This window comes from Primulina eburnea, chromosome 1, assembly GCF_022965805.1.
Source record: "Primulina eburnea isolate SZY01 chromosome 1, ASM2296580v1, whole genome shotgun sequence".
Taxonomy (NCBI): Eukaryota; Viridiplantae; Streptophyta; class Magnoliopsida; order Lamiales; family Gesneriaceae; genus Primulina; species Primulina eburnea.
In genome coordinates, this window is record NC_133101.1 from 12,959,302 (window position 1) to 12,986,402 (window position 27,101).

Below are 27,101 nucleotides of genomic sequence, written 5' to 3' on the forward strand. Positions count from 1 at the left end.
GGCAGGCGTTACTTCGACAATAATAAATTACGAAGTAATACATTACCAATAACTTCAGTAATAACACAAGCGAAGTAAAATAATATATTTTACTTCGGATGTTTAAAAACACGGGCTTCACTATATTTTTTTATTATATTTTACTTCGGTATATCAATTTTGATGAAGTAAAAAATAAGGAAAATAAGTTCATACTGAAGTAATAAGATGAACCGATAAGTTTAATTAAATATTTAATATCGTTTATATCATATATCCTTCGATCAGAGACGTATGCAAGCTCATTCGATCGATCCACGTTTTCCTTCAAAATTAACCCTAACACCACCGCCGTTCCACTCACCGCCGTTCGTTTCGAACCACCAACACCAACATAAGCGCAAAAGAATGGCCGAGTGTCAATGCATGAACCTAGCCGCAAAAAACCCCTTTCTCCAAAGTAACTTTGATTCATCAAGATTCCTATCATCATCATCTGCAAATCGAAAAATTTTACTCAAAAGTTTTAAGTTATCTGCATCATCAATGGAAGGCCAGCCGCCGTGCTCTTTTGAAGCCTTGACCAGTATCGATCGGAAGAATCAGTTGATGAATGCGATCAAAGATTCGCTTTCCAGCTGCCTGTCCGAGACTCATTTCCATTTAACAGTTCCTGGTATTCAATCCAAGACCAGAGGCAAGGTGAATTTACTGTTTCGTATTTCTCCACAGGACCCATTGAGAAATGATTCTTGCTGAACAGAAAAATGTAATCTTTGAAGGTTAGAGATATTTATGACTGTGGAGACTATCTTATACTTGTCACAACTGACAGGCAAAGTGCTTTCGATAGGGTTCTTGCTTCAATCCCTTTCAAGGGTCAGGTAATTGTAGTGCCTAGTGTGATCGAGTCCATGCCTTATGTTTTGTCTGCACTGAGCTTTAAGTCAGTAACAAGGTTATTTTAGGTTTTTATTGCCTATTGATATCTGCAGGTGCTCAATGAAACAAGTTTGTGGTGGTTTTAATGAAACTCGGCACATAATTCCTAATGCAGTTGTTTCATCTCCAGATAGAAACGTCATTATTGCAAAAAAAAAATGTGTTGTATTTCCTGTTGAATTTGTTGGTGAGTAATTCAATTAATGTTCTTTTTCTTGTAGCAGCCAGTGTTTGGGGGTGAGTTATAAGCCTTTTGCAGAGCCCTATTCCTTGCACGAAATAGAGTTATTATACCTCTCTTTTTATCTTGGATTATCTACCTGGAATGCCAATTGACAATGCTTCTTGTTCATAGTTAGAGGCTATGTGACTGGAAGTACCGATACATCACTTTGGACTGTCTACCAGAAAGGCATTCGGAACTACTGCGGAAATGCTCTTCCTGATGGTGAGGCTTGGGATTGAATAGACGATTTAATCTAATTTTTTAACTGACACTTCTGCATTTATCTATTATAGATTTGGTGAAAAACCAAAAGTTGCCAGCAAATATACTCACACCGACCACTAAAGACGTAGATCATGATGTTCCCACAACTCCCAAAGAGGTTTGCATGTCTTGAACTGTTTATATTCTTCTTTTAGTAAATTGTTTAATCGTTTCTAACTTTAATTAATTATGCTTGTGTGCTTCCAATATCCCTCAATATTTTTATATTTCTTGAATGTCTAGATCCACAAACTATCCCGCTCTTAGGACCTTTATGTATTTCAATGTACTTTTTTCCGTGCAACACCGAGACAATGTCACTTCCCCAAAAAATATCATGCAGATGATTTGTCATCCGATGGATTGACGGTTTTGAGGGGGCGACATTCAAAAAATAGTGTTTTAGGTAAATAAGAGCATCTCTAACCGTGGAATTCAATCGCTTGCTTTGTTCGTGAAGAGAATTACAAACAAATAATTCTTTGATTGAAACTGAAAGACAAGGGACTTCTTTTAGTTGTGTATGCTTGAACAAAAGTCAAATCTTATCAAACTTTTGTGCCAAAACATACTGAATTGATGCTAAAAAAAAAAAGAAAAAAATGAATACCGGATTGTGCCAAATTTTGGCATATGGAGATGCTTAAATGTCGTCCATAGCATAAGAAGATCCTTGTAGGGAGGGATCCATGAAGGTTCAACCATTCTCCTTGTTTAATTACAAGCAATATTGTGGGAAAGGACTTCTAGTTAGAAGCATCTCCTTATTTTCAAAATGAAAGAGGCTGATTTGTACCAAGCCTGCCATTCATACAAACTTAAAACATCTAATTATGCCTGTTCGTGTACATTTGCTCATGTTCGTGATTTGCGTGACAGATTGTTCAGCGGGGAATGATGACTCAAGCTGACTATGATGAAGCAAGCGAGGCTGCATTAAAGCTATTTAAGTATGGGCAGATGCTTATTTTTGAAATTTTCATGTTTTTTCCTTCACGCAATTCCTACGTTTTTGTTGCTTATTGAGATTGACTTGCAATTAAGCATCATCTAAACATAATAGTCTCATTTTATAGCAGGTTTTCGCTCATGCACTGGGTGTTTTATTGTTCATAATATTTTAATCGTCCATAAAGTTTATGTTTTTGGTATGGCAGCGCATTGCCTTGGAACATGGTCTGATCTTGGTTGATACCAAATATGAATTTGGAAAGGGATCTGATGGTTCAGTGGTTTTGATTGATGAGGTTATTTGTCTTATGCTTGTACCTGAAATAGATGTATGTCAATGCTCAATCAATGGCATGCATTCACTGAATAATGTATCTTTTTAATTTGTCAAACATTAGGTTCATACACCTGACTCAAGTAGGTATTGGATCGCTGATTCATACGAGGAGCGGTTTCGAAATGGTCTAAAGCCTGAAAACATCGACAAGGTTCATGATGGTGACCTGATTTAGAGCCATTACATCCTTATGTCCATTATAATTTTATTTTCTAAATCTTTGGTAGGAATATTTGAGGCTGTGGTTTAGAGATCACTGCAACCCTTATGAAGATGAGGTAAATTACTCAATATATAAATATGCTTATTTCTCTTCTTTTTTTTCCCTGTTGAATATAACTCTGGGAACATTCTTAGGTCCTGCCCGAAGCACCCGAAGAACTCGTTTCTGAATTGGCTTGGCGGTATTATAATTTCCATATTTTGTCGATCTTTATTTTATATAATTCAATACGAAAACGGTGCGCTTGATGATTAAAGGTATATCCTCTTGTACGAGACTATAACAAAATCAAAATTCGAGATTCCCGCCTCGCAGGTAAGTGTAAATGTATCGTATAGTGCGACCTATCATATCACAAAATTATTATTGTGACAAAGTAGGTAGTAGCTTATGTTGATTTTGAATACATTAACTTATAAATATGCAAAAAATTAACTTCTTACTTTTTAAAATTTAGTGGGGTGAAGATGTACAATGCCTCCAAGGGTATTTTTAAAGGGCCAGGTTTTAAAATATTGACGGTATGTATCGTACTTATTTATGAATACATGAATTGGTAGTGGTTATTAATTAGATTGTGATTGTTGCATTAACTTTTCAATTCCATTATAGGGTAATCTGAAACAAAGTGGTTCGGTTGAATGTGGATATTGTGTGATGAGGTACATGAAAGAGATAGTCGATTGCGATGATCCACAGTTGGAGAAGATGGTGAGTTTCTTCTTGGGATAAATTTGTTGATTGATTGAGATAATGTGTTGCCATTGTGATATATTTTATTGTTGAGATAATGTGTTGCAATTGGGATATATTTTATTGTTGAGATAATTGCTTGAGATGAATTGTTGTCATTGTGATATATTTTATATTAGTGATAAAAAAAGGAAATTTTGTTCCTGATTTTCATATCTTCTGTGTTGTAATCTTAAGCTTTTATGTTTATTCTGTTTATTGCTGATATATGTTTTGGTTAAAATACTTTCTTTTCATTTGTTTTATTTGGTGGGTTGTTGGTTTTATCAAGAAATTTGAAGCTCGGAAATCATATACGGGAGTATGATTCTGGACTGTAAGTGTTGTCTTTTTTTCAAGATTCTTGTATCATTTCCAAGTGGCACAAATTCAACCTGTTCTTACTTTTAAGTTGATTTTGCTTCTTGAAACAAGAAGTTGGGTTGATTCAGATTTTGTTGGAGTTTAAGGTGATCTGGTTGTCTTTTCCTGTTTTTTTGGTCTATATCTGTCCTCGCGCAAATGTAAATGCAAATAACCATCTTGAAGGTGTAGGTTCCATTGTAATAAATATGCTGGAAATTTTTTTTTTAAGGTTTCGAAGTGCCTAATTTGATTCATGTTGGTGTAGAATAAAACAATACAGCTGTCGTTTGACAATTTTCCTTCTGATTTCTGTAATATGTTTTTTCGTGAGCTGCATTATTCTTTTCCAATCTCTTTCTTGTGTTGGCTTCAACAGAGATTAAGATCTCTGGTTTAGTAAGTGCAATTGTCTTCATGCACTTGGGGTAATCTGTAATGGATGTAGACTAGATGGAAACAACAGGCGCTATCTCAGCTTGGAGAGTGGTGACATGTTATGAATTTTTATCCGGTGTTATTTCAAGATTCAAATGAAATAAGTTCGTACTTTCAAATAAAACCTGTCTCTATCAGTACTGATATATTTTATATCTATCAATTTTTATTTGAAATAGAAGAATCTAATGTATTTTCTTTTTCAAATTTCAGTTTGCAGGATGCATCAAGAACAAATATTACACCCAATGTCAATATGACGAGGTCAGAAGTGAATGGAGTGAATTTGTTTACTCCTATGTAGGTGCTTAGATGGATGGTGTATGTTGGGATAAATATTTTGTTTGTCATTGTGGATTTTTGGATATACTTTTTGTTTTGTGGATACATTTTTGGGTTATTTGTGGATTGATGAATATGTAATTGTGGATTCGTGGATATTAATCATTTTTAGATGGATAATTTATGAATTTAATTATATTAGTGTATTAAGTCATATATTGCGAAGTCTTTTTTTAACAATTACTTCATCAAAATAAAATATAATGAAGTGTAACAGGTAAATTACTTCGTTGTTATTTGCAAATTGTGAAGTAACATAATATTAAATACTTCGTCAATAAGAAATCAGACGAAGTGATAGAATTAATTTACTTCAACATTGTTCTGTAAAAACGAAGTTGTTTTGCGCAATTACTTCACCAAAATACAAATTACTGAAGTATTTCGAACCACTTACTTCGTCACTAAATGTAAATTGTGAAGTAACATAATATAAAATACTTCAACAAATAGGATAAATGCTGAAGTTATAGATCATATTTACTTCGATAAATAGGATAAATTGTGAAGTTGTTTGTGTCTACTACCTCATCAAAATACATAACTACGAAGTCTTTCAGATGAATTACTTCGTCGATTATTGTAAATAATGAAGTAAAATATTATAAACTACTTCGCTAAATAATAATTAAGACGAAGTTATATATAATATATTACTTCATTAGTTACAATAATCGATGAAGTAAAACACATTTCTTACTTCGGCACCGGTCCAATTCTGGACCGGTTTTCCTTCGAAAATCGGTAAAAGACTTCAGTATTTTCAATCATACAACTTCGGTTATTATGTGAAGTAAAAGGTACATCTATTACTTCACGTCCATATATTTCGGCAATTAACTACCTTATTACTTCATTGAATACGCGAAGTAAAAAGCGATTTTTCAACTAGTGACTATTCTAGTTAATTCCATTCTACACTATTCTAAATGATTATTCTATACACAAAAGATTTCACGAAAACTCTTAATTGATGAAATATGGAGAATGTTTTAGAAGTTCTTGAACCTCTACAGAGCACCTATTTAGAAGTTTTTGGAATGCACAAGAAGGTTCCGGTTCGTGATATTCCGCAACATCAATGAGTTCTAATAAAATCTATTTATGAAATATTGGTTGATCACTTTGCAAATAAAAATGCTAAAAAATCAATTTTTTTATAGTTAATTGTAATAGAATGTCATTATTGTAAAGCTTAGTTTATGTGTTTAGTTAAGAAAATTATCTTTATAGTATTGATTTTACATTGAAAATTGTGACATTGAAACAAAAAATATTGATCTTACATTGAAAATTGTTAAGTTGAACCAAAAATTTACTAGCATTAAAAAGAATGCTGCTATGATGTCGAAAAAGTTAATATATTCAGCGTCGCATCAGCAATTTAACCAAAATAACCGAACACTGATAGTTAGTGTACAATTACCAAAATTTAACCTGTTAATAAACTAAAATTCAAAATAAACAATATTAGCTGATTAAAAAAGTTATTTTCCATAAATTTAAACACCAACACCTACTTAGAGATAATTTTTCCACAGATTTGGAGACCCACGGGGAAAACTCGAAACGGGGATCGGGGCGGGGAATCACTGTACCCACGCCGTGTTGCCCCATTAATATTTTTGAAATGGGAACCGAACCCGAACCCGAAAAACGAAGATCGTGACAGGTATAGGGGTAGGGATGTAATTCGAAGACTAGGATGGAGATAACAAACCCAACTCCACCCCATTGTCATCCCTCCACCTACTACACACTTTGTCACACAAAACCCCTTGTGACACCTCTACTGCCACGTGTTGTGATTTGTGACTATATACTTTAATGTTTTTACGAATCTATCAAAAGGAATCAACTCTTTCAAAAAACCCCTTGTGACACCTCCACTGCCATGCTTTGTGTTTGTGACTGTATAATTTAATATTTATCCGAATCTATCAAAGAATCAACTTTTTCATCTTTAAACGACTTTTTCACATATTCCAACTGATTCATTCGTGTAAGCACACAAAATCTCCACACACTTGCAAAAGTATCCCAATGATTTAACTTTATCTTACACTTAAACTAGCCGACATACACATGGTGTTTATTTAATATAATATATAAATAATTTAGCTCATAAATCATATGTATACTATATATTGATAATATATTTTTTTTCCAAATATTTAGTTTCTTTATGATTTTTTTCTAAAAAAATATTTTTAAGACTTGATTAATTAATGATTTGCAACATTATTAGTTCAGGAAAAGGTAGAAAAAAATTTGACAAAAGTTGAAATCATTCATGAATCCACGGAATGAAATCTTCATATCAATATATGATGGGGTAAAAGTCAAAAAAAAAAAAAACATTTGTATTGTACTTTTGTATGACAAGTCTTACACCTTAATTTCGTCGGAAAAAAAAACGATTATCCAATTTTGATTAAAAAATAAGGTATACATTGGTCACTCTATTTCGAGACATATATGTGATGTTATAGGTCACGTTTCATTGGTATGTGCATAGAGATATTCAATCATACAGATGTGTGATCATATGATGAGTCACTGGACAGCCTTCCATCCAACTTTCCAATTGGTTATTATTTATCGAGTAGATTAGTCTGTAGTTAAAGTTTTATATCATTAGTATTTTGATCTGAGACAACATAGATGATCTACGTACTAGTGCTAGACTTTGACTCATTTATCGACTCCACGAGGGTCATCAGATGGCGAGGTTCAGTATGGTATCGACATACATAGGAGCAGATGCATTATGGTTGATGATATGTATAAGCTAGAAACCGTATATAGGATCTGCTCGGATGGTATAATTTGTCGATTAATTTTCCGAAGACTGAATTATATATTCATTAATAGGTTGTGTGAAGGCCACAAAAATTTATAAATACTACAGCCCAAGAACTCGAAATTTTGGCACATCCAATAAGTTTGAACTCATTCAATGACTTGATGACAACCTATAATGACAAATCTCAAAAATTAAGCCATGTCTGTATTCATATTGTAACAGCAAATTGATGGCTACATTATAGCATTAAATAAGCTTCTTAAAAGCCTTAAAACGTTCACTAAGGCATCAGCTCAACTTCTCTCTTCCAAACTATAAGTAAGATCCAAACTATAAGTAAGAGATCAAACCAAGATAAAAGAACACCGAAAACCTCACAAAAATTCAAGAAGAAAAACTGCCAAATTCGAGGCTTTCAGCAGCAGATTTCGTGGCATTATTCTGTCCATTTTCGAGTAAAATTTCTAGTAGCAACCAAATACTATATTTGAACTACAATCTAGCAGCTCATATTCACGTTTGGAATCAAGAAAGACCAAAGTAATCGGGCTTATGTATTAAAAAAGTATATACACGTATGATATTCTATGTTCCATTTTTGAACAATTTCGTTTGAGCATGATTTATTCGTTTATGTCTTGTCTAAGCTTTATATGTTCCAAACATTGATATAATTCAATAAAAATTTGGAGAGCTATTATAAGATATGACCGCTGTATGGTAGGATTATAACTGTTATATGACCTCTATATGATGAGATTATAATCATTGTATGGCCTCGTCACTTGAGTATTAACATATAGGGGACATATATTAGTAAAATCGTGGAAATTAGATGAAATTTCAATGCTTCATGTTCAGGATATGATTATTGTGACACCCTGACCCGTTACGATTAAAATACAGCGGAATTTAAAATTTTCTATCAAATGGAAGGAGTTTCAAAATAGATTTCATAAAACGTTTACAAAATAAATACATGATCATTCAAATGATTTAACAAAAATGCAAATCAATCATTCCGATGATCTGTCCCAAAATGCTTGCAAAACATCATCCTTCCAATCTTCGTATGCATATGACCTCAGACCACAGTCAACGTCCTGGTCCGTTGCTCTTATCTGCATCACATGAAAATAACTGAAATGAGTATAAAACTCAGCAAGTGGAACTCTTACATAGCAATGATACATAGTATACTCTGTAAAACATGATTTTTTAATCACAAATACAATCAACTCTGAAACATGAATACTGTGGCAATAACTATAGCAATAACATAGCAATACGATGGTATTTCTCTTTACTCTGGTTGGATTGATATCAATAGTATCTCTGACTGTGGTGCTCGTATCCCAAATCGATATAAACCGATAACTCTGAGGGATATAAGCCTATGGGCGTTGATCAACTAATTGCATGCAATTCTCTGACTATGTTTCTATCAATCCAATAAAACATTTGAACTCTCTATAGCATTTAAACAATCACTTTGGAAATCTATCTTTTCTCTTGTATTCCCTTTTCAATGAATGAGACATACAATGCCTCCAATAGATATACAATGGAATCAATACATAACAATGAATCAATCGAAGGGAATAACACTTTGAAACCTTTGAAATACAATACATATAACATCATGTGAGCAAAGGGATGAAATTCCACTTACAAACCAATAGAACACCTCCAAACTATACTCTTGGTACACCACCTACAACAATAATCCATAAATAACACCAACATCAACTCTATAATCCAATAATCAAGCCAAAACAACACTCCCAAATCATCTCTTTCCCAAAACAAGAGAAAACAATACCAAAAACTTACTTTAGATTCCTCTCACCACGTAGAAGCTCGATCTCAACTCGGAAATCCAAACAAATCCAAGAATCAAAGGTAGGAAATGAAATGAAATGAAGGAAACCCTTGTTTCTAGAGAGAAATCTCGAAAATGGAGGAAAGGTAAGGATAAGGTATGGCCAACAACTCCAAAAAGTAACTTAAAAACTCGTCCATACCTAGACCGCGGGTGCGCTGCCACAAGCACCGCGGGTGCGCTATGCCTTCGGCCAACCAAAATAAAATCCATGCACGATGACCGCGGGTGCGGCGCTGCAAATACCGCGGGTGCGGTCCCTACACTACCGCGGGTGCGGTCATGCCACGGCTTCCCAACTCCAAAATCATGAGTAGTACACCGCGGGGCACTCCTCTAAGAGCGCGGGTGCACTCTGGTCACGGCAATGATCAAAACTCAACCAACTAAAATCGATCCGAAACTCTGAAACGAACAATCAACACCAACTAACACCTCAAGATAATAATAATCAACCATAATATAGCCCAAAAACACAACTAAGAACATCTAATCATAAAACCCAATAACAAATAAAGCTTAAACCGTACCGTACACCGGGATCGGCTATTACAATCTCCCCTCCTTAAGGGAATTTTGTCCTCGAAATTGACGTCACAGCACGAACAACTCAGGATACCTCTCTCTCATCTCATCTTCGGGTTCCAACGTAGCCTCTTCGATCAAATGGTTCCTCCAAAGGACTTTAACGATGCCGATCTCTTTGTTCCTCAAAACTCTAACTCTGCGATCCAAAATCTGGACCGGAATCTCTTGGTACGTCAAATTCGGCGTCAAGTCCAATGGCTCGTGGCGAAGAACATGGGAAGGATCTGAAATATACTTCCTGAGCATCGATACGTGAAAAACATTATGGACTCTGTCAAGATCTGGCGGTAGGGCTAATCTGTAGGCTCGGTCACCGACTCTGTCTAAGATCTCAAAGGGACCAATAAATCTCGAACTCAACTTGCCCTTCTTGCCAAAACGCATCACACCCTTGAGAGGTGCTATCTTCAGAAACACGTGATCGTCAACCTCAAACTGCAAAGGTCTACGACGAACATCTGCATAGCTCTTCTGCCTCGACTGAGCAGTATTCATACGCTCACTGATAACTGCAACAACATCGGCTGTCTGCTGGACCAACTCTGGTCCCAACATCTTCCTCTCACCAAAATCATCCCAAAACAAAGGGGATCTACACTTCCTGCCATAAAGTGCCTCATACGGTGCCATGCCAATCGTCGCCTGGTAACTGTTATTATACGTGAACTCCACAAGAGGCAATTTAGAATCCCAGCTACCAGAATAATCAATAGTACAGGCTCTGAGCATATCCTCAAGAATCTGAATGACTCTCTCTGACTGACCGTCGCTCTGAGGGTGATAAGCTGTAATAAACGCTAACCGCGAACCCATAGCTCTATGCAAACTCTTCCAGAACTCTGAGGTAAATCTAGGGTCACGATCAGACACGATCGACACAGGAACCCCATGAAGTCTAACAATCTCTGCTATGTAATCCTCGGCATACTGATTCATCGAGTACGTCGTCTTGACTGGGAGAAAATGGGCTGACTTGGTCAATCGATCGACAATAACCCAAATGGAATTAAAACCTTTCTGCGTTCTGGGAAGACCAGTCACGAAATCCATAGTAATATGCTCCCACTTCCACTGAGGAATCGGCAAAGAAAGCAATGTCCCAGCAGGTCTCTGATGCTCAATCTTCACCTGCTGACAAGTAAGGCACTGAGAAATGAACAAAGCGATATCTCTCTCCATACCTGGCCACCAGTAAAGTCGACGAAGATCCTGATACATCTTCGTGCTGCCTGGATGAATCGAATAAGGTGCGGTATGAGCCTCTGTCAAGACGTCTCTACGAATATCGTCGCCAATAGGAACACAAATACGGCCTCTGAAAGTCACCAAACCATCTCCATTCAAACCAAACTCTGAGTTCCCTCTCTCCTCGGCTCTAGCTCTCAACTCTGTCAACTGAACATCAACAGTCTGCTCTCTACGGATCATGTCCGTCAATGTAGCTCGAATGACCAACGCTAAAAGGCGAGCAATGGTCCCCGGAACTACCAAATCAATCTCCTCTCTCTGCAAATCCATCATCAATGGCCTCTGAATGAAAGAACTCAATGAAGCACTCGACTTCCGGCTCAAAGCATCAGCCACTACATTCGCTTTCCCCGGGTGGTAACTGATCGTCACATCATAATCTTTAACAAGCTCTAACCACCTCCTCTGCCGCATGTTGAGCTCTTTCTGAGAGAACAGATACTTCAAGCTCTTGTGATCTGTGAAGATCTCACACTTTTCGCCATACAGATAATGTCTCCATATCTTCAGGGCGAAAACCACAGCTGCAAGCTCTAAATCGTGCGTCGGATAATTATTCTCATAATCCTTCAACTGGCGAGAAGCATAGGCAATAACCTTACCTCGCTGCATCAGCACTGCACCGAGACCCTTCTTCGACGCATCAGTATAGACAAAAAAATCCTCTGAACCACTGGGCAATGAAAGAACAGGAGCTGTCGTCAACCTGTCCTTCAACTCTTGAAATGCACTCTGGCAATCAATGGACCATTCGAACTTCACAGTCTTCCTCGTCAAATTGGACAATGGCAGGGCAATCTTGGAGAAATCTGAAATGAAACGACGATAATAACCCGCCAAACCAAGGAAACTGCGTACCTCTGATACAGTGGTAGGAATAGGCCAATTCTGAATCGTCTCTATCTTCAACGGATCAACAGCAATGCCATCTTCCGAAACCACATGGCCTAGAAAAGAAATCTGATCCAGCCAAAACTCACACTTCTTCAGCTTGGCAAACAACCTCTTCTCTCGCAACAACTGAAGAACAACTCGGAGATGCTCGGCATGAAGCTCTCTGGTCTTGGAGTAGATCAAGATATCATCGATGAAGACAATGACGAAGCTATCCAGATAAGGCTTGAACACACGGTTCATCAAATCCATGAAGACTGAAGGAGCATTGGTCAGGCCAAAAGACATAACAAGAAACTCGTAATGACCGTACCTGGTCCGGAACGCTGTCTTAGGGATATCAGACTCCCTAACCTTCAACTGATAGTAGCCAGACCGAAGATCAATCTTCGAGAACACAGTAGCACCATGAAGCTGATCAAACAAATCATCTATCCGTGGCAACGGATACTTATTCTTGACAGTCACTTTGTTGAGCTCCCTGTAGTCGATACACAGCCGCAAAGAACCATCCTTCTTCTTAACAAAAAGAACCGGAGCTCCCCAAGGCGAAGAACTCGGACGAATAAAACCCTTGTCTAAAAGATCCTGCAACTGAGTCTTCAACTCCTTCATCTCGGTAGGGGCCATCCTGTACGGAGCCTTAGAAATAGGAATGGTACCTGGAGCTAGATCAATGACAAACTCAACATCCCTGTCCGGCGGCAAACCCGGAACATCATCCTCGAATACATCAGCAAACTCCCTCACAACATCAATATCATCTATATTCAACTTAATCAGTAAATCAATATCCACAATAGAAGCCAGAAATACATCACAACCACTACACATCAACTTCTCAGCCTCAAGACAAGAAATAAAAGGAAGGACCAGCGAAGTACCTGTGCTGGCGAGAACTCCTCCCTGACCATCATCTGCAAAAGCTACTGTCTTAGCAACACAATCGATAACTGCACGGTAAGTCGAAAGCCAATCCATGCCAAGAATAACATCAAAGGCAACCATAGGGATAACAATCAAATCAGCGAAGACAACTCGCTCCTCAATACGAACAGGGCACGCATACACAATTGATGTCGGGTACAACACGTCCCCCGAAGGCAAAATAACACTAAGCTGGAGGGGAAGAACAGAAGGAACTATACCCAACGATCTCAAAAACAATTCAGACATAAAAGAATGAGTAGCACCAGTATCTATCAATGTCGTAGCTACTCTGCCTGAAATCAAAATAGTACTAGAGAGGACAATCTCTGGCAATGTGGCCTGCAGTGCCACAACGATAGCAAGAATGAGTGCCAAATCTGCACTCTCCTCGATGATGCTTGCCACACTTAGGACACAGCGGCTTCTCGGGATCAACTGGAACTGGCTGTGGTCTAGGACTCGACTCCATCTTGCCCTTGCCTCTGAAACGATCCTTGCCCCTCTGATTCGAGCCCTGGCCTCTCTGAACAACAGCTTGGTGCCTCTCTTGCCTCTCTCTGGTGATGTCCTTCTCATCCTGCTCAGCCAACAATGTCTTGGACACAATCTCCTTGAAAGTCACAGCCTTGGACATGTTGATATCTCGTCGAATCTCCGCTCTAAGGCCTCGAATGAAATGAGCACCTTTATCCTTGTCGTTCGAAGCAATATACGGAGCAAATAGACAACCCTCCTCGAACTTGAGAATATACTCATCAAAGTTCATACCACCCTGACGAAGCTCCAAGAACTCCGTAACCTTCCTCGCTCTAAGTGCGTCGGGGAAATACTTGTCGTAGAACAAATCTGTAAACTCTGACCACTTCAGTGTCGAAACATTGACACCGACCTTCGTCGCATTCCACCAAATGCGGGCAGCCTTAACCAACATGAAAACTGAACAGCTGATCCTGTCTTTGTCCTCGTACTGGAGATGATCGAAGATCGCTTCTAAAGCCTTGATCCACTCTACAGCAACTAAAGGATCGGTGCTCCCTAAAAATTTTGGCGGATCCATTCTCTTGAAAGCAGAAAAGACAGCATCAGTGCCAACTGCCTGAGCTACTGGAACTCTACCTTGTCCTCTACCCTGTCCTGTACCTTGCAATCGAAGGAGCTGCTGAATCTGCTCGCTATGGACCTTAGCCTGCTCCTTAAGCAACTTGCCGAACTCATCGACAACTCTTGAGGAAGAACTATCCTCACCCTCTACTGCTTTCCTCTTAGGTGGCATACACTACAATTTGCTCACAAGACACCAATCAACAAATAACAATGAATAGATAGATGCAAAGAAAACATACCCGGACAGTTGAAAGTAGACGAAGTCATATGCATTGGTCTGAAGAACCGGTGCTCTGATACCACTAAATGTGACACCCTGACCCGTTACGATTAAAATACAGCGGAATTTAAAATTTTCTATCAAATTGAAGGAGTTTCAAAATACATTTCATAAAACGTTTACAAAATAAATACATGATCATTCAAATGATTTAACAAAAATGCAAATCAATCATTCCTATGATCATGTCCCAAAATGCTTGCAAAACATCATCCTTCCAATCTTCGTATGCATATGACCTCAGACCACAGCCAACGTCCTGGTCCGTCGCTCTTATCTGCATCACATGAAAATAACTGAAATGAGTATAAAACTCAGCAAGTGGAACTCTTACATAACAATGATACATAGTATACTCTGTAAAACATGATTTTTTAAATCACAAATACCATCAACTCTGAAACATGAATACTGTGGCAATAACTATAGCAATAACATAGCAATAAGATGGTATTTCTCTTTACTCTGGTTGGATTGATATCAATAGTATCTCTGACTGTGGTGCTCGTATCCCAAATCGATATAAACCGATAACTCTGAGGGATATAAGCCTATGGGCGTTGATCAACTAATTGCATGCAATTCTCTGACTATGTTTCTATCAATCCAATAAAACATTTGAACTCTCTATAGCATTTAAACAATCACTTTGGAAATCTATCTTTTCTCTTGTATTCCCTTTTCAATGAATGAGACATACAATGCCTCCAATAGATATACAATGGAATCAATACATAACAATGAATCAATCGAAGGGAATAACACTTTGAAACCTTTGAAATACAATACATATAACATCATGTGAGCAAAGGGATGAAATTCCACTTACAAACCAATAGAACACCTCCAAACTATACTCTTGGTTCACCACCTACAACAATAATCCATAAATAACACCAACATCAACTCTATAATCCAATAATCAAGCCAAAACAACACTCCCAAATCATCTCTTTCCCAAAACAAAAGAAAACACTACCAAAAACTTACTTTAGATTCCTCTCACCACGTAGAAGCTCGATCTCAACTCGGAAATCCAAACAAATCCAAGAATCAAAGGTAGGAAATGAAATGAAATGAAGGAAACCCTTGTTTCTAGAGAGAAATCTCGAAAATGGAGGAAAGGTAAGGATAAGGTATGGCCAACAACTCCAAAAAGTAACTTAAAAACTCGCCCATACCTAGACCGCGGGTGCGCTGCCACAAGCACCGCGGGTGCGCTCTGCCTTCGGCCAACCAAAATAAAATCCATTCACGATGACCGCGGGTGCGGCGCTGCAAATACCGCGGGTGCGGTCTCACCGCGGGTGCGGTCCCTACACTACCGCGGGTGCGGTCGTGCCACGGCTTCCTAACTCCAAAATCATGAATAGTACACCGCGGGGGCACTCCTCTAAGAGCGCGGGTGCACTCTGGTCACGGCAATGATCAAAACTCAACAAACTAAAATCGATCCGAAACTCTGAAACGAACAATCAACACCAACTAACACCTCAAGATAATAATAATCAACCATACTATAGCCCAAAAACACAACTAAGAACATCTAATCATAAAACCCAATAACAAATAAAGCTTAAACCGTACCGTACACCGGGCTCGGCTATTACAATTATGATACGTTATGTCTTCCGTTAAGAAATGTTACGTTTAGAAAAAATATATGTATTTGTTATATATATCCGAACAATCCACACTTGCTGAGTGTTTCCCAATTAAGTGACCCTTACCTCTCTCCCTATACAATACCAACAAACAAGTTGATGGACAAATCATTAGACGTCTGGAGCTGGTGAAGAAGCCACTTTCCAAGAAAGATTATTTTCATATTTCAATTGTCATTTTATGTTTTAAGTTTTACTCTTCTGCACTATTTGATTTCTTTCATGTTGTAAAGACAATGACGGATTATTTTATAAACTGGTTTGGTTATATATTGCATTACGAGCATGTTATTTTAAAATTATGTGATTTTTAAAAACGAATGTGTCTGTACACCTAGGTCTCAGGACATTACATTTAAATGATATTAGAGCCAGCATGATCATAATCTGACTGAGATCCTAATATACAAAACGTGATAAGATGTCAAATTTTGCCAAAGGACCAGTTCATTCATATCCTTGACAATTATTTTCGAGGTAGTATATTAACCATCAATCAACGACCTAAAATCTAATTTATAGGCGTAATCAGTGTCTCATCAGATTTGACATCCTCTATTTTTTGTAACAAGCTTACTTTTTGGTCTATTTATGCTCATCAATGATGCATTTAAGGGATAGAATCGTGACTAAAAACTTTTCTTCCTCACATATAAGTAACCCTACCATTTTGCACAAAGAAGATCACACCGATTTAAGCATAAATTCTCTAAAATCTCGAGCATGTTGCAACCATTTTCGAACATAATTTTGACAAAGTTTGAGCAAGAAAAGGCGACCCAATCTAAGACCATGAGTAACCTCGAACTCGAGATTTAGCAACTTAGAGGGACCTTCACTAGTTTTTTTTAGAAGTTACTATTCTAATAAAAAAATTTACCTGCTTATGTGTTGTTTGATTGTGGTGACACACATTCTTTTATATCTAAGAGGTTCACTAAGAAATTAGGGGTTAAACCTAAAATGCTTGTTAAACCTTTCAGGATAGCAACACCTACTAGTAAGGCTATCGAAACCTTCGAGTTACATCGAGACTATAAAATCAGTAACAATATGCATATGTTCAATGCCGACTCGATTCAACTCTCAATGGTGGATTTTGACATCATTCTGAGAATGGATTGTTTAGCCAAGACTCATGCAATGGTAAATTGTTGGGGTGAGAATGTCAAATTCCAAACCGAGAAGAAATCATATATCATACGCCTCGGTCTCGGGGCGTGACATGTTGGTTTTATAATGAAAGTTCAAGGAAGAAAGAAGAAAGCTATGTTTTCATTTTCTAAATCGAAAACTAGTACATCGATTTGTGAGTAGTATTCTCCAACTAATTCCGATATCTTAAACCATGATTACCAACATCCTGCTAGGTATCAAAGAAGTTTTCTTTGGAACCCACGATAATATTTTTTTATCGGATCAGTCAGCTCAGGATCAAAAAATATTTTTGCTGTGTCTCTAAGTTTTAATGTGACAATGTACACGTCATCGTCATGTAACGTTGCGTCAACACTTCATTAACACCGTGTGAGAAAAAAACTAAAATTTCAAAAAGAAAATAAGAAGAAAGAAACTAAGATAACATGCTAAGATGGAAATTTGACAATTTAGAAGACTAAAATTAAAAATAGACAAATAAATAGGATCATAATTACAATTTCCTAATTAATATTATATATTTGATATGGGTTGTCACTACAAAAAAACGGAAAGCATAGCGAGGGTTTTTCTTGAACCGTCGCTATATAGCGATGATTTTAAATAAAACCGTCGCTTATCAAATTAAGCTACGGTTAAATTAAAACCATCGCTAGAATAGTGACGGTTCAAGAAAAACTGTCGCTAATATTGCGACTGTTTGATAAACCCGTCGTTATTTTGTGCGACGGGTATTCTACCCGTCGTTATTTTGTAGCGACGGTTTTAGGAAACCATCTCTTAATTTGACAAGCGACGGTTTTATTAAAAACTGTCGCTATTATAGCGACGGTTTAAGGAAAACCATCGCTATAATAGCGACGGTTTTAAAAAACAGTCGCCGATCTACATCGGCGACGGTTTTGCACGGTTTTTGCAAAACCGTCGCCATAATAGCGACAGTTATGCAACAACCGTCGCCGATCTATACGGTTTTTACCAAAACTGTCTCTATTATCGCGACGGTTTTGGTTGAACCGTTGCTATATAGCGACGGTTTTATTAAAAACCGACGCTATAATTCTATATATACCGAGGTTCGCAGACATTTTCTTAAACGATTTTTCGTCTATCTCTAGTAGTAGTTAAACTCTATCAATTTTTCGAAGTTTCGTTTTTTTAATTTTGTACTAACATTTTTTCGTATTTATTTCGTAGATTTGCTAGTCGGTACGATCTTCCAGCGTACGTGGAGCTGCAAATCAGGTTTTAATTTTTTTTTTCCCCGAAAGTTTACTACATAATTTTAATTTTTGCGTAGTAGTTTTTTTATGCATTTTATGGTTACAAACCGTCGCTTCTTAAACGGCGGTTTTTTTAAAATAATCGCCGTTTAATATAGCAAAGGCTTTTTCAATTCCGTCGCTTAATATAGCGACGACTTTTTCAATACCGTCGCGAACCATTGGATGTTCAATTTTAAATTTTAATTTCGTTTAAATAAAATATTTTGACTTTTTATAATCATAATTTAAATTTTCAAAATAAATAGATAAATATAAGTTTTCAATAGTTCAACTTTTAGAAATAGCTTTAATATCATCCATTATCACACTTTAAAGAAAGAAAGACATTTATCTTTTATGTTTATCCAACTTGGGTATTTGGTAAGAGTAAATTCACTCGCATCCAAGATTTCTTGCTCGAAGTTTTTAACTTTTTCCAAAAAATTAATGAAGATCAATAAATACTTGTGAAGATTGAACGGGATAATGGTCAATTTTTTTTAGCTTTATAAAATGTGCCACCAATACCAATCATCAAACTTTCATAATATCAATTATATGACATAAAATAAAATAATATGTATATAACTAAAAATATTATATATTTATAAAATTGGTTCGGTTAGGATTTTTCACCAAAACTTTGAACAAAACCAATTTTTTCGATATGATTAATTTTAAAACCAATATAAATCGATCGACTAAAAACAAAACCAACTATTTGATTTGGCTTTGGTTTCTACTCACCCCTAAATTGGGTAATGCATGAGATTGACTAATGTTTCAACTTCATTTCTTTAATGCTTGTTGCTTCCTCAATATCCATTGTTTTTTCCCTCTAAGCGAGAAATCCATAAATCCACATAAAAATAAATATTTTTATTTTTTCTAATAATATAAAATAGAAGATTTTTTTTAGTCTTCTAGTCTAGTCTAGGAAATACAAATACATGTAGGTTATATGGTATAATTCGATTTGGACTATTCGAGCTGTTTCACAAATTAGGTCGAAGCATCGAATCCGCTTCACTCCAAAATTATCAAACACCGCTCTGCTTTCTGTTTCAATTCTCTTCAACAATGTCTTCCCGCTTCCAAGCAGCGGTGCTCGTATCAGCGCTTTGTTATCCGAACGCTGTTGCTTGGTCCGAAGAGAATCTGGTGGCGGTCGCTTCTGGTAGCCTCGTTACGATCCTGGTAATTGTTAACTTTTAAAAGTTTGCTGATTTTAGTATTGAATTGATTTGATGAAATTTTACTGATACGATGTCTAGCATTTGAGTCTCAATATTGAAATTGCTCAAGTTCAGAAGTATCCTGACATTCAATCTGTTCTAGCTGAGTTTTTAGTTGATCAAGAATTTTGGGCTGTCAAGTGATTCTGTTAGTGTGAGGATTATGCAGATGACATTATTAACCATGCACTGACATGAACAAGAATCAATGACCACTGATTCTGAGTCCAGTATTCTGTGATCCACCTGATGGGATCTGATCCCATGACTTAGGAAAGACAACTACTAAATCAATTGATTGCATATAATGTAATAATATTTCTGAATAGCATGCTTATTTTTTAGCCGAAGATTTTTGCATTGTTATTGAATTTTAAACGCCAAATTTATGCTTACATTTTAATCTACCTGATCTTCATAACTGGTCTGGAAGCTGTTTTATGTTGGAGTTCAATACAGGGTCTGATTTGAATTTGATAGAGAATCTTATAGTAGTTGGTCTATATAATTCATATTACCTTACTTTTTATTTGTTTTTTCAAATTAGGATTTAATTTTATACTGTTTGATTTAGCCTTCGAATCACTGGTATATGCTTGTTGTTCACTTGGTTAGAATCCTACTAAACCTTCTGGATCTGGATGTCGACGTGTAATTTCTGTTCTCCCAAGCAAGTGTTTTTTTTTGGTGTCATAAATGCTGGAGGTACGTAGAATCATATTAAAAAATGAATTTCATAGTTTTGAATGAGCTCGTTGTATGTATGTATGTACACAATTTGGATGCCATTTGGATTTCTGGGTTTGTGGTTTTACAGTGCAAATGAAAATTAATTTTGAGTTGAGGTTTCAAGTACTTTTTATTTTCTCAGGTCACTGCATTTGATTTTGTTTTCATTTTGTCACAGGGATAGATTTTCTCTCTGGTTGCTTGTTGCCAATGCATGTGTCGCGGGATACACGGCCATGTGTTAGGTCAATTTCCTGGTCTCCTGTAGGTCTTGCTAGCAATGCTGGGTACTGATATGAATTCCAACTATTCTTTGTGTTTTTTCTTTATACAGGTGATAGGGAGTCGAGATAATGCTGAATCTGAATGCCCTAATGAGCCACTTGTATCTAGTTTAAGAAAAGAAAGAAAAGGAAGGAGACAGAATGAAACTAATGTACTGCGCACTGCATTCACTATCTGATTTAGTTTTATCATTTTATTCCATGACATGAACCTCCATACTTACTAAATCAGCTTCAATGCAGCTACATGATGTGATTTCAATTTGAAAAGTTGTGCATTTGATATATGCCATTACATTGAATGTGTTGATATTTTTATTAGGTTGCTGCAAAAAAACTTGACAATGTAAAAGAAAACAATACATGGGAAATTATTCCCATATCTGTTTCTGAAGGGACACCTCTGAAGATCAAAGAATGCAATGTTCAACTAATAACGGCACAACAATATGCTTCTCGCAATGCAATGCTAACACCCCTTATTGTGGCTTGGTCATCGATTCTGAGGACATCTGAAGATTGGGTTTCTATTCCTCATAACTCATCGGGCTGCTGCTCTATTCTTGCTACTGGATTGAAATGTGGTCTAATTTCATTCTGGAGAATTGATGCACCAGAGAGTTATTCCATTATTACCCCTGAACTCCCATGCAAATCATCAAATGGTGGCTTTCTCAAGGCACATGATACATGCATCACATCTATTTGCTGGGCTTTATATGGCTCTGAAATTTCAAAACCTCAACTTCTTTTAGCGACGGGAAGTTTTAAAGGGAAGTAAGTAACTAATTAACCTTTTTCTGTTTTCGAAGCCAAAAGTCTAGCACATTTGCTTGACATGGGTTAGAACTACTGAATTATACACACACATACATATAAGGTTTACCTTTTATTTGATTATAACATTTAATTTTGTGACTATCCTCTTCTTTTTGTTTATAGAGTGAAGATTTGGCAGGTGAATATTAAGGAACTGCTGAAGTCATTTGAAACTGTTCATGCTTCATTTTCTTTGCTAAGGGAGGTCAGCATATCCTGCTAAAAGTCTGCTACTTATCCTTTCAAATTTAGACCATCTACTTTGATTATATCTTATTTTGGAACTTGTGATTGCTCGTGTAATTAAGTTATTACTGTTGATTCAGCACCTGTCTCCATACTTTCATTTACTGCCCCCCTGCAAACACCACTAAATTTTTTCCTGGCTATTGGTAAAGGATCCGGATCATTTGAAGTGTGGACCATGAATATGACCAGCCATGAATTTGAAATAATTGGCTGTTATAGTGCGCATGACCACATTGTAAGTTCTCAACACCTTTTTTGGCATATGGAATGGCATATGATTTATCTTGTAAAATAACAATCAGGTCACTGGTTTAGCTTGGGCTTTTGATGGACTCTGCTTGTACAGCTGCAGCCAGGTAATAAATATTGAAGGAAGTTTTTTATTGATATAAATATGAATTTTAGTATTAAGGGAGTGTTAGTTCAACAGATATTAAAAATTAAAAAATCCATGTTAATTGCTTTTGTTATCAAGTAATGCCTCAAGCAGAAAGCCTTGAGGTTGAAAAGCTTGGTAGCCCTCCAGATTATTTGATCAGTTCATGTATTACAGGACAACTCTATGAAAGCGTGGAATTTAGTCGGGAAAGCACTAAGGGAAATACACATTCCTTCAAATACTCCTGGTTTGAATAGCTCCCTGGATGTATGCATTAATTTTTCATGTTTACTTATGTTTTAAATTTGCATATTTGTTTCCAATAGACTCTAGATTTTCTCTGCAGGTTCCATATGTATATGATTCTTGCTTTGGTCTGGCAGTATCTCATGGGAGCTTGGCAATTGCTGTGGTATCATATTTCATCCGTCCATTCTCTTATAGTTGGAATGTCCATGAACTTATCCTGAATATTGTACTAGTTTTTCTCTCTTATCAAATTTTAAGTCAAAATAATAAACTCACTCGATGTAGCGATTCAAGATTTGAAGAAAAAACTGAATTCTATTCATAGCATTTTGAGAAAACTCTTAGATAACATACCATCCAAAAAATTGAATTTTTACTTAATAGATGAGATTGATCAATATCTTGCTTCTTGCCCTTTACAAAAATAAAGAAAATTACTGAAAATAAAAATAAAGAGGAAAATAGAAAGATCGAAATTTCATCTCTCCGGAACAGTAGTCATATAATAATACCTAGGAAAAGGAGCTTAGTTGACTGAAATGACTCTAAGCAATGGAATCTCTTGATCCTTTTCTTACACTTGGTAACCTTTTACCTTATGCTGAATAGATGTCATTGATACCCCTGTACTTAAATCTAGTTCTAAGAAGTTTGGTGTCTGTTATTTGCAGGCTCAAAGATTTGATTCTGATTTATTAAATCTTATGTACAAGGGAAGGTGAACTTTTAAAATTATATTTTCTGGTAAAAAATTATGAAATAGCAACTGCCATGTGGATAGATGCTTGCAACAAACAAGCACCAACATTTCTTTAAAAGAAAATTTTGATGATTTAGTCAAAGCTAAATGGAAGCAATAAGAACTAACTGTTCAAACAGTTACCTATGTTTGATTGACCAATAAATGTTATTGTAATTTTACAGAACTCAGAAAGCTGCTATCGAGTTCCTGTGGATTGGAGGGCAGCAATTGGACACTTCCTCCAATATATGTTTTGATATTGATTTCGGATCATTTCCGGTTTCCCTGAGGTAGAATTAATTTGGTGGGAAAAAAACATATTATGGTCTTTGAGTCTGTGTGGGAGTTTCAGTGGGCTTCTGAACATTTGGGAAATTGTGGCAGCCCTCATGTCTTTCAAACAGCCGATACCAAACTATGTAGAGCATATTCTGCAGAAATGGTTGACATCTTATTTTGGATCCAATTTTGGTATTTGTATTACGTTCTTGTCTACGGCATTTAAAATTTTGCCCACTCTTTCAACCCGTAATTTGCACCTCATCAATGTAATCATCAGGCATGTTGTGCTTAAAAATGATGAGGTGAGCGAGAGTAGAAAACACCAAGACTTGGAAAGATTCAGTAGTGCCATAGAGGAATAGACAAATGTATGGAAGGAGTTGCAGTTGTGCTGTGAAAATGAAGTACGGAGAAGACTTGTTGGTTTATATTTTTCTGCCATTTTAGATCTTCTGTCAGATGTGCCAACAAATTTTTGCGATGTTGGCTTTTGGCGTCCTGATGAATGGCCACAACTGGAGCACTATATCTCACTTCATGAGAAAATTGTCGAGGATGATTTAAAATTTCTTGCTGCCAAATTTGGTAAAATTAAGAAGAGGTAATTCATGATGTTCTTATCTTTGTTGAACTTCTTTTGGTTCATTCATGTACACATACATAGAATAGCATCTTAAGATACTGTATCAATCTATTAGCTGAAGGCTGGTTCCATTCTTGCTTTATTAACAGGAGAAGAGTTTTGAATATGAAGAACATTGCAGTTTTTGTTCAGCAATTGTGCCATTTGAATCAATAGAATACGCCATTTGTTCGGGAGTGAAGAATGGCAATGGAGTTAATCAAACCCATAAGCTACACCGATGTTCTGTATCTATGCAACTTTGTCCTGCTAAATATTACTGGTTTTGCATGTGTTGTCAAAGACGAGCTTCAAAGTTGGCACATCTAATTTTTTTCACGATGCCTTTATGCCCTTCCAATTTTAAAAATCTATTTATGAAATATTGGTTTATCACTTTGCAGATAAAAATGCTAAAAAAATCAATTTTTTATAGTTAATTGTAATAGAATGTCATTATTGTAAAGCTTAGTTTATGTGTTTAGTTGAGAAAATTATCTTTATAGTATTGATTTTATATTGAAAATTGTGACATTGAAACAAAAAATATTGATCTTACATTGAAAATTGTTAAGTTGAACAAAAAATTTACTAACATTAAAAAGAATGCTGATATGATGTCGAAAAAGTTAATATATTCAGCGTCGCATCAGCAATTTAACCAAAATAACTGAACACCGATAGTTAGTGTACAATGACCAAAATTTAACATGTTAATAAACTAAAATTCAAAATAAACAATATTGGCTGATTAAAAAAGTTATTTTCCATAAATTTAAACACCAACACCTACTTAGAGATGAAAATTTTTCCCACGGATTTGGAGACCTACGGGGAAAACTCGAAATGGGGATCGGGGCGGGGAATCCTTGTACCCACGCCGTGTTGCCCCATTAATATTTTTGAAATGGGAACCGAACCCGAACCCGAAAAAACGAAGATCGTGACAGGTATATGGGTAGGGATGTAATTCGAAGACTAGGATGGAGATAACAAACCCAACTCCACCCCATTGTCATCCCTCCACCTACTACACACTTTGTCACACAAAACCCCTTGTGACACCTCTACTGCCACGTGTTGTGATTTGTGACTATATACTTTAATGTTTTTACGAATCTATCAAAAGGAATCAACTTTTTCACAAAACCCCTTGTGACACCTCCACTGCCATGCTTTGTGTTTGTGACTGTATAATTTAATGTTTATCCGAATCTATCAAAGAATAACTTTCTCATCTTTAAACGACTTTTTCACATATTCCAACTGATTCATTCGTGTAAGCACACAAAATCTCCACATGCGTGCAAAAGTATCCCAATGATTTAACTTTATTTTTACACTTAAACTAGCCGACATACACATGGTGTTTATTTAATATAATATATAAATAATTTAGCTCATAAATCATATGTATACTATATACTGATAATATATTTTTTTTCCCAATATTTAGTTTCTTTATGATTTTTTTCTAAAAAAATATTTTTAAGACTTGATTCATTAATGATTTGCAACATTATTAGTTCAGGAAAAGGTAGACAAAAATTTGACAAAAGTTGAAATCATTCATGAATCCACGGAATGAAATCTTCATATCAATATATGATGGGGTAAAAGTCAAAAAAAAAAACATTTGTTTTGTACTTTTGTATGACAAGTCTTACACCTTAATTTCGTCGGAAAAAAAAAACGATTATCCAATTTTGATTAAAAAATAAGGTATACATTGGTCACTCTATTTCGAGACATATATGTGATGTTATAGGTCACGTTTCATTGGTATGTGCATAGAGATATTCAATCATACAGATGTGTGATCATATGATGAGTCACTGGACAACCTTCAATCCGACTTTCCAATTGGTTATTATTTATCGAGTAGATTAGTCTGCAGTTAAGGTTTTATATCATTAGTATTTTGATCCGAGACAACATAGATGATCTACGTACTAGTGCTAGACTTTGACTCATTTATCGACTACACGAGGGTCATCAGATGGCGAGTTCAGTATGGTATCGACATACATAGGAGCAGATGCATTGTGGCTGATGATATGTATAAGCTAGAAACCGTATATAGGATCTGCTCGGATGGTATATTTTGTCGATTAATTTTCCGAAGACTGAATTATATATTCATTAATAGGTTGTGTGAAGGACACAAAAATTTATAAATACTACAGCCCAAGAACTCGAAATTTTGGGCACATCCAATAAGTTTGAACCCATTCAATGACTTGATGACAACCTATAATGAAAAATCTCAAAAATTAAGCCATGTCCGTATTCATATTGTAACACCCAATTGATGGCTACATTATAGCATTAAATAAGCTGCTTAAAAGCCTTAAAACGTTCACTAAGGCATCCGCTCAACTTCTCTCTTCCCAACTATAAGTAAGATCCAAACTATAAGTAAGAGATCAAACCAAGATAAAAGAACACCGAAAACCTCACAAAAATTCAAGAAGAAAAACTGCCGAATTCGAGGCTTTCAGCAGCAGATTTCGTGGCATTATTCTGTCCATTTTCGAGTAAAATTTCTAGTAGCAACCAAATACTATATTTGAACTACAATCTAGCAACTCATATTCACGTTTGGAATCAAGAAAGACCAAAGTAATCGGGCTTATGTATTAAAAAAGTATATACACGTATGATATTCTATACACGTATGATATTTTATGTTCCATTTTTGAACAATTTTGTTTGAGCATGATTTATTCGTTTATGTCTTGTCTAAGCTTTATATGTTCCAAACATTGATATAATTCAATAAAAATTTGGAAAGCTATTATAAGATATGACCGTTATATGGTAGGATTATAACTGTTATATGACCTCTATATGATGAGATTATAATCATTGTATGGCCTCGTCACTTGAGTATTA

The 27,101-nt window shown here is 36.1% G+C and overlaps 1 protein-coding gene, 1 long non-coding RNA gene and 1 pseudogene across 2 annotated transcripts; all 3 read left to right on the forward strand.

The window, feature by feature from the left end:
- The first annotated feature begins 284 nt into the window (after nucleotides 1-284).
- On the forward strand, nucleotides 285-3,372 carry LOC140827952 (phosphoribosylaminoimidazole-succinocarboxamide synthase, chloroplastic-like; annotated as a pseudogene).
- A 763-nt stretch (nucleotides 3,373-4,135) lies between these two features.
- Nucleotides 4,136-4,855, forward strand: LOC140827959 (uncharacterized). The gene is made up of 2 exons (XR_012117079.1): nucleotides 4,136-4,559; nucleotides 4,669-4,855. It is a non-coding gene; the product is annotated as an uncharacterized lncRNA (long non-coding RNA).
- Nucleotides 4,856-20,492: 15,637 nt separating this feature from the next.
- On the forward strand, nucleotides 20,493-24,383 carry LOC140804449 (uncharacterized). The gene is made up of 13 exons (XM_073160489.1): nucleotides 20,493-20,556; nucleotides 20,759-20,844; nucleotides 20,915-21,016; nucleotides 21,187-21,641; nucleotides 21,807-21,888; nucleotides 22,235-22,288; nucleotides 22,486-22,578; nucleotides 22,658-22,723; nucleotides 23,232-23,278; nucleotides 23,485-23,592; nucleotides 23,655-23,886; nucleotides 23,971-24,185; nucleotides 24,317-24,383. Exons 1-13 carry the CDS (start codon nucleotides 20,493-20,495, stop codon nucleotides 24,381-24,383), a joined length of 1,671 nt encoding a protein of 556 aa, XP_073016590.1.
- The last annotated feature ends 2,718 nt before the right edge of the window (nucleotides 24,384-27,101 follow it).